Genomic DNA, 8,636 nt, shown 5'->3' on the forward strand with positions numbered 1-8,636 from the left:
GAAACGGGAAAGCGGGAAAAAGGGAAAGCGAGGAAATGGGAAAGCGGGGAAACGGGGAAGCTGGGAAACGGGGAAGCAGGGAAACGGGAAAGCGGGGTAACGGGACGCGCACCCAGAGCACGCGCGACCAAAGCAAGCGCACTCGGAGCCAGCGCTTTTCGGAGCTAGCGCATGTGTAGTGAGTCTAGCGATACCGAGTCATATAATACATGCAGTAAGTCGAGCATCGAAACCCATTTGAAGAATCTGGGACTGAACATGATATCGGCAGAGAACAAGCTGTCGTGGAGAGACAAGAGGCCGCTGAATATGTTCTTGCTGACATTCGAAAACAAAGACGATATCGAGAGAATATATGGAATATCTCATATCCTGGGGTGTAGAGTCGAGATCGTTCCCATGAAGAGCTCGAATCTCATCCCACAATGCAAAAAACGAAGCCAGGCCGTCAATGACATTACCGTAGGTTCACGTGAAAACGTCTTGACGACTAATGTTTTTCATTAAATCGGAAGCATAATGTAGAGACAAAAATTATTTATTCGAGAGATAGCCCACGGCGTTTAGTCTCTTGATCGGTGTTCAACATCGTTGGGTGGAGAGTCGTTGGACGCGGCTTGTATCTCATCGAACTCTTCATCCTGACCTTCCTCATTCCACCATTTTTGTAGCCTTTCGGAGTCGGCGGTAATCACTGCTAGTTTTGCTGACGTACTGCTCGTCGTCGTGAGGACTTTTTTCATGTTGAAGACACGAATCACTACGTTGTGGATCGATACGCATTGGCTCTCCATTCCGTTCAAAATGTCGGCATGCTCGGACCAGAGACTCAACGTGACAATTTTTTTCGTATCGTCTACGATGCGAACGTTCTTTTTCTTCCGAGACGTTCCGTCGCGGCACATGAAATTTTGCTCGTCCGCCACTTCGTGGATAATGCCCAGGATATCGACCATGGAATTTACTGCCGAACTTCCGATTTCGGCGAGTGTTATGAAGTTGGTGGTGTTTTCGGGCAAGTTGATGCCAATGATTTCGGTCACTTTCGAGATCTGGAATAAGCGATTAGCAACTAGGCGTCGGTGTTGATATCCACCGTCATCTGTGTGTGGATGTTTGTTCATATCCGAGAGCGGTTTGAGTGAGCTTGAAGTACCTTAGTGAGTTGAATTTCGAGTTGATGGCTCGTGATGTTGTATTGTGGATTGATTTTCTTTAGTTTGAAGGCCGAAATAACGTAGCATTTCCCGACGCTTATTTTTTCGTGGAGCTCGGCGCAGATCTCTCCGGAAGCGACCACATTGATATCCGAGGAAGAGTCGTTCACAATAAAGGAGAATATAATCCCTTCGGCTCCTTCTCGGGACCAGGATCTGATCGGGGATTCCGATTCCACCCTCCCTTGTATCATTCCTCCCACTCTCTCGAGTGACAGATCTTTTATTAGCTTCGGATGCTTGGCGGGCGTGGCATCGTTCTTGTTCGGTTCTAGTTCTAGGGTTCGTTCAAGTTAGTCGAACCCATTGTCGGGATAATGGCTTGCGGTGCAAAGTGAGAATGAGTAATGTTTATCTGTACTTCAGTAATCAAGTATGTACTTGCCCTTTTTCCTTTTCTGTGGAGTTGCACTTTTCGACCCCGAAGCCTTAGGTGTTGGCTTCGACATTTCGTTATGCGTTCGGTCTTCGTCGTTTTAACCGAATGACATACTCAATTTTTCTGCCCTGTTTTATAGGATGTCGTCTCGATTTTCGAGAACTTTTCGTGTTCTCGGGGTTTGTGTTTCGTCTGATATGCTTGTAATTTCCGTACTACAGAGAAAACGTCCTACTTTCGGAAGTGGGATGCCTATCTCACTTTGAGTACGTGGGAAATTGGGCGATGGTAAGTGAAGTAGGCGATATATCTCCTGCTGCACAGATCCATATGTCGATAGAAGGTCAAATCGATGCATGTGTTCCCAAGAGTCGTGTTCTCTGATGGATTATATCCAGCTCGCAATGCGTAATGTTTGTCGAAATATTTTTCGATTTTCGAACGCTCATTCTCTCTCAAATTGAAGTCTCCCATCACAATCAGAGGTGTGACGATATCTCCTCCATTCCTCTTATATGGACATAACAATTTCGTCAGAACACTTTTTAGATCCTTGTAGGCTGTTTGCTGGTGCACATAAAGTGCGATGAGAATGAGCTCGTTGTCTCCGTGTAGTCTTATTTTGACTGCTCCTATGTCTACTTTGTGCGACTCTTCCGGTGTTTCTGATTGCCTTGCGACGTTCAATGGATAAGCTTCAAGAACGACGTTGTTCCGCTTGTAGATGCAAACTCCGCCACTTCTTTTCGCACATGAACTGTTGAGAATCGGTGTGAAACCATCGAGCTCGACGGCCGGGGCTCCCGGTTGCGTCCATGTCTCTGTCAACGTCATGATGTCCGATCGTGATAAAATCGGATCACTGGATACGTCAAGGGCATCTAGACTCTGCACGTTGAGATTAAGCGCGACGAAAGATGATCCGTCTTCGTGAACCGAATCGAGAAACTCTGTGAGATCCGAGGTGATAGTCGGCAGGCGATGTGTAGCCAATCTTTGATATTCAATTTGAGTTGCGTCGATAGATGGACTCGTTTGACTCCGCGCATGATAGAATGTAAAGTCATCATTGGTGTTGGTCAGGAAGAGCCCGTCCAGACATGTTACTCTGCTCAGAGCCACATAAACAAGTTGCTGTTTATGATTCTTGTGGTAATCGTACACGATTTGAGTGAAAGTTCCGCCCTGCAATTTGTGTATTGTCAACGCACACGCGGGGGACAACGGGAATTGTAGGCGTCGACACTTTATGCTCTTCGTGATGTTCACGTTGGCCGAACGCAGCTCGATCGGAACCCATCTTTCGTCGAGGATTCCGTGCTTGCAATGTACGTGTGCTCTATATTCAATCTTTATCTTACGACCTATGTAATCGCTCTCGAATTCTAGCCAAACTCGTTTACACGGGATTTCAGTACGTAAACACTCGTAGTCTTCGATGTAACGCAAAGTGCCTATAGCTCCGTTGACAAGACCATCTTCTACATCGACGTTCGTGGTCAGCATGTAGGGGTAGCCTACGCAAAATCTGATAACGTAAAGCAAATTCCCTGTATCTCTCGCTTTCATGCGATGTAGTTTACTGACAGCTTCTCTCCTCTCAGTTCCCGTGCTGTACCCCGTACACGAATCAAGCGCGGTCAAGTTTTCGGTTGACCCACCGTCCGGAATGGCGCTCGTATTGTATTGCTCTACATCAGCGTCATTGAAGTATAGCCGTACCACATGTTTAGATAGATTAGAACTGCACCTATCGCGTGACCTGAATCTTGATTGAATCATATGTGTTTCTCCGGTGTCTAGATTTACAGTGGAGACTGGGGCAGCATTGACGGGCGGCAGTTGTTTCAAATCCCCGCATGCGAATAGATCCAGCCCCCCGAAATTCATGTCGAATTCTCCGGTCATTTTCTGCAGACGAGAATTGACTGCATGGAAGAGGTGTGTACCGCACATACTGATTTCGTCGATAATGACACACTTCACATTTCTGAGTATATGACGATAGGTTTGCACTGTTTCGGAGGGAAGATCTAGAATTTGTTTGGAAATGGTGAGATGAAAGGCAGAGTGCACCGTGAGCGACCGCTGCCTTTCCGGTTGTCGCCGTCGCAATATATGCGTTGTTCAAAGAATTGTGTTGCTGAGTGTATCGGTTGTAAGTTTCCATTAATGCTTTGAGAGTGAAAGTCTTTCCACAACCCGCTGGTCCGGTGAGGAAAACTTGGATCGGTTTTCGTTCTGGTTCGTGCAAGCGATGAATGACCTCTAAAATCAACTCGCGTTGTTCGGCATTTGTTTGTCTCATTAGAGCGCAATAGTCTGCTTTACACATGACATTATCCCGTCGTCGCACCGCACTCATAGAGTTTGAGTTCATGAACTCCTGCATGTCGTCATCGTTCGCCGCCAAGTTCCCACTGGAAATTCTCTCCTCGAGGTCGGGTTGGCTGCTCTCGTTGGATCCATCCTCGATCAGTCGCAAAGCTTCGACTTCTTGCATTATAGCATCGATGTCGATATCGGATCCTAATTCTAGCCGCTTTTCCATGATTTCTCTTTCTTTCTGGTCGTATATATCCAGGAATTTATCCCGATCGATAATTTCAATTTGCTCGCTTCGAAAAGGAATATGCAACATCACCATCTCACGCTTGTAGTTCAGCAAATCTTCCTTATCGTAATTGCGGTATCTTATGATCTTTGGTGTCTCCCTGCGCCTCTAGGGAAGGTCTCGCGATTCTTCCGAGATTTCGTTGCTACTTTCTTCCGCATCGTCTGAATCCATGGTGTTATCAGGTGGTTTTGACGTGAAAACGTCTTTAAAATCGCTTGGGTAGCCAGACGAATAAACTTCGTCCTCCATGCAACGAAATCTCCTGGCTTTTTGCGGCGCTAGAACTCCGTTGATACGCGGCGCCGCTGCACCGGCCGACTGAGGAAAGATTGGAAATTTACGGGAGATCTTCCAGGTCGACTTTCCACAGGCGCTCACAATTGGCTAAGGGGTTTCCGACGCCGATTCCTGCATACCCTCGAAAAGTTCAAGATTCAAGCATGAATAGACTATTTTAAGACGAACGATGAGATATTTCTTGTCCACGAGCCGTATAGTGGTTGCTCAGAATGTCATCTACCGAGGGCGTTCACGCTAATTGAGCGAAGTCGTCCGACGAGGTGAAAAATCTGACTCAAAGAACGATCGACGGAGGAACCGAAAGCTCAGTCGAGATAATTGACTATAACGAAGTGTCATCTAGAGGTTCCTTGGATCTCTAACTTTTGAGGTCATCGATTTGATCATGAGACCAAAGACCCGCAGCGTCCAGGCGCGGAAGCGGGAAGCTCTCAAGGGGGGGCCGATCCAGACCGTACCGCGGAACGGCCGAGAACATCTAAAGAACGATCGCGGGCACGACGAGCTCGTCTTCGAGGTGCCGTCGAAAACCGCGATGTTGCTGAGATTCCCGTAGACTTTCCGACCGGGGCTCTCCGCCCAAAGCGAGCGCGCCCACGAAGGGCTTCTTACGAGCTCCGACGTAGTTGATAGAGCACACAGGGGTGCGGGATACGCAAGCGCCTGGAGACGTGCCAGCGACCGTTTCAAGGAGATGTTTCTTGAAAATGAGTTCAGACATGCGAGTGATGTATGTGATCGACTCTGGTTCATGGGGGATCTGGAATCGGTAAGTTACAGGATGGCGAATTTCCTGAGTGATACTTTCACCGATGAGGACACTAGCGTTTCCAAACTGTGTTGTTTCAAAGTTTGTTAAACAGGTAAGACCCCACCAATGAGCAAGAGTAATGGGTTCAGGTATCCCCCGAAGCCGACACATTTACCAAAATTAGATCCCTTAACCGAACGTCTTGTCCCCCGCGCATGCCTTACATGCAGATTCGACGCCTGCGCCGCGATGGCTGTTATGGTATCGTCGGTCAAGTTATCAACGTACCCGTCGACGTTGAAACCATGGTACAATTCCTGCCACGGTCTCTCGATGATGACTTTGCCTTCAACGTAAATCTTAAGAAAAATATCATACACAAGTCTTCGTATCTGAGTGGATTCGTGAAGAAATCAGTTGTCAAAGCTTGGCTCGAATTTCTAGTAGATCAGCTCTTATACAAACATTAAGGCATGACTATCGATTTCGAAGGAACAACGAATTCTCTTCCTAGTGAGGAGTCTGTGGACGCCTCCGATGATGGCATAGAGATTATTGATTCGAGTACGGAGTCGGATTCGGCGATGCGAAACGCGCTACAGCACACAATGATCTGGAATGAGGATCACTGTTTGGACATTGCTCCCGGTCAGCATAGAGCGCCAGAAAGCCTTCTGTATGACACCTACGCAGAGGAATTCGGCCGACTGAGGAAAGATTGGAAATTTACGGGAGATCTTTCAGGTCGACTTTCCACAGGCGCTCACAATTATCTAAGGGGTTTCCGACGCCGATTCCTGCATACCCTCGAAAAGTTCAAGATTCAAGCATGAATAGACTATTTTAAGACGAACGATGAGATATTTCTTGCACATGGCCATGAAAATACTGCGCCTCCGGGTCAGGGATGGCATACAAAATATGTACCAGTGTTTGAGACCCACAGAAAGTGTGACTCGCAAAATGATCGAGGATCGTGATTTCGTTCAACGATTGATCGAAACGAACCAAGCCTTTCTCAGAATGATTCCTGATTCCGTTCAATATTGGTCGAATAGAAAAAGAGATTTATTCGCTATGATACGTCAACTCGGGAAACCGACTGCATTCCTCACTTTGAGTGCGAATGAAACTCGATGGCCGCTTTTACTCCACATATGACACCGTCTTTCTGATGAATTTCAATCTGACTCCGATCTCGATTTGGGCGATGTTCTTGATAAGCTTAGGAGCTACCAGCGAGCGTACCTCGTTGCCGAAGATCCCGTAACTTGTTGCATATATTTCCATAAGATTCTTCAAGCAATCCTGACTCATGACTATATTAGCCACGAAACAATCGTGGAATCCTTTCGGCCGCCATCGCGTTCTCGATTATTTTCTCCGGATTGAGTTCCATCATCGAGGGAGTCATTATTTCCTCTTTTCTGATAATATTGCCCTGACACCTCTGACGATAACGATGTTCAGTATTTTTGATCATGATAGCAACGATTCCCATTTTGAGGGGACGATAACGAAGTCGAGTTTGTTGTCGTCGGTCGTGAGGGGCGAGAGTATGCCTCCCAAACGGAGTTCACTGGGACGCTTGAGTCGACGAGCTACGAAACGCAAATTATCAATAGCTTCTGAATCGGATCATCAGAAAAAGATAGCGATTAGAACAGGATAGACGGAGGCATTCGATAGCACGGTTGAATGGAACTGAGGATCGGCGAAACTCTAGGATGGAAAGTGATCGTATCCATCACTCTCTTTCTCGGTCTCTGGAATCGCCAGAACAAAGTATGGTGAGACTAGAACAAAACCGACTGCGCTCTTCACATGTGCGCTCCGGTGAAACTGAGGATGAGAGGTCGGCTAGATTGCTACAGAAAAGGCTGCGGAGTCGTCGTTCTAGAGAGCAGGCACGGCAGGAATTGAATTGCGCAGCATTTGAGTATGATCCTTTTCATGATTATATCACATATGCTGGCCTTGAAATCGGTGAGATGACAAGCGTATGTAAGTTTTGTCGTGCATTGAAATTACGCAAACGAAAGTACCAGGAATGTGCTGTGCCGGGGGCAAGGTCAAACTACTCGATTTACACCCACCACCTGAGCCGTTGTCAACTCTGATGAGCGGACAAACGAAGAAATCGCAGCATTTTTTAGTCCAATATTCGCATGTACAATTCATGTTTTCAAATGACATCATTTGGTGCGACTGAAATCATACGTGGGTCCTACATGCCGACCTTCAAAATCCAAGGTCAGGTGTATCATCGTCATGGGTCTCTTTTGCCATTGCTGGATGCCGATCATGAGTTTCTCCAAATTTATTTTATGGGAAACGCCGAGGAACAGGTCGATCGACGATGCAGTATCCATTCTGGTACAGATAGGGAAATCGTTGGTTCTTTACAAAAGCTCTTCCATCAGTACAACAGGATGGTGAAGCTGTTCACGATCGCTCTGGAACGCATGCCAGCTGATGATTATGTGGTTGTCATAAGAGCGGACAAGACGCCGGCGGGGGAACACGAAAAGCGATACAATGCTCCCACAATCAATGAAGTAGCAATCGTGATAGCTGGAGAGGAATTTAAGTCCCGTGACATAATTCTTCATCGCAGGAATGGTGACCTCCAAAGAGTCTCTGAAACACATCGTTCCTACGACGCTTTACAGTACCCGATCATATTTTGGCAAGGGGATGATGGATATCACTTTAACATCAAAATGAGAAACGCGGTGACGGGTGATGAGTCTGACAAGAAGGTCAGTGCTATGAATTACTATTCATATCGATTGATGATTCGTCAGAACGAGGACAATCATATATTGAAGTGTAGGCAATTATTTCATCAATATGTTGTTGATATGTATGCCAAGATTGAAAGCGAACGCCTACTATTCATTCGGTTGAATCAGACTAAGTTACGATCTGAAGAGTACGTCCATCTTCGTGATGCGGTAGTTTCTGACGGGAGTGTGAACCCCAATCAACTCGGATGCCCAGTCATTCTTCCGGCGACTTTCACGGGAAGTCCTCGCCATATGCATGAATACGCGCAGGATGCGATGACATACGTTCGTGTGTATGGTCGCCCTGATTTGTTCATCACGATCACATGCAATCCTGCTTGGGAAGAAATCAAGGCAAATTTGCTGCAGGGACAAACGGCTGCGGATCGACATGATATAATCGCGCGTGTTTTCAAGCAGAAATTGAAATCCTTAATGGATTTCATCGTCAAGCATTTCGTGTTTGGGGAGACGAGATGCTGGATGTATTCGATTGAGTGGCAGAAGAGAGGATTGCCTCACGCGCATATCCTGATCTGGTTGATTCACAAAATCACTCCAGATATGATAGATCGAGTAATAT

General features: G+C 46.7%; 2 protein-coding genes and 1 pseudogene across 2 annotated transcripts; 1 reads left to right on the forward strand and 2 right to left on the reverse strand.

The window, feature by feature from the left end:
- Positions 1 to 563: 563 nt before the first annotated feature.
- On the reverse strand, positions 564 to 1,666 carry LOC100909195 (replication factor A protein 1-like). Its single transcript, XM_003738235.1, has 3 exons — positions 1,603 to 1,666; positions 1,157 to 1,494; positions 564 to 1,052 (listed from the first exon to the last, which is right to left on the reverse strand). The coding sequence occupies exons 1-3, from the start codon at positions 1,664 to 1,666 to the stop codon at positions 564 to 566; spliced, it is 891 nt and encodes a 296-aa protein (XP_003738283.1).
- Positions 1,667 to 1,848: 182 nt separating this feature from the next.
- Positions 1,849 to 4,243, reverse strand: LOC100909336 (ATP-dependent DNA helicase PIF7-like; annotated as a pseudogene).
- A 3,210-nt stretch (positions 4,244 to 7,453) lies between these two features.
- On the forward strand, positions 7,454 to 8,026 carry LOC100897230 (uncharacterized; the record flags this gene model as incomplete). The annotated part of the gene is made up of 1 exon (XM_003738237.2): positions 7,454 to 8,026. A coding segment is annotated over exon 1 (573 nt), but the record flags the coding sequence as incomplete, so codon positions are not given.
- Positions 8,027 to 8,636: the final 610 nt, after the last annotated feature.

The sequence above is a fragment of the Galendromus occidentalis genome, unplaced genomic scaffold (assembly GCF_000255335.2).
Source record: "Galendromus occidentalis unplaced genomic scaffold, Mocc_1.1 scf7180000075840, whole genome shotgun sequence".
Lineage (NCBI taxonomy): Eukaryota > Metazoa > Arthropoda > Arachnida > Mesostigmata > Phytoseiidae > Galendromus > Galendromus occidentalis.

What these genes read in the sequence shown, in the direction of transcription:
- LOC100909195 (XM_003738235.1), bottom strand. Translation starts at nt 1,666, where the DNA reads ATGTCGAAGCCAACACCTAAGGCTTCGGGGTCGAAAAGTGCAACTCCA. An exon ending in TCCACAGAAAAGGAAAAAGG is followed by an intron (nt 1,495 to 1,602) that starts GCAAGTACATAC and finishes AACGAACCCTAG; the next exon opens with AACTAGAACCGAACAAGAAC. An exon ending in TCGAAATTCAACTCACTAAG is followed by an intron (nt 1,053 to 1,156) that starts GTACTTCAAGCT and finishes CGCTTATTCCAG; the next exon opens with ATCTCGAAAGTGACCGAAAT.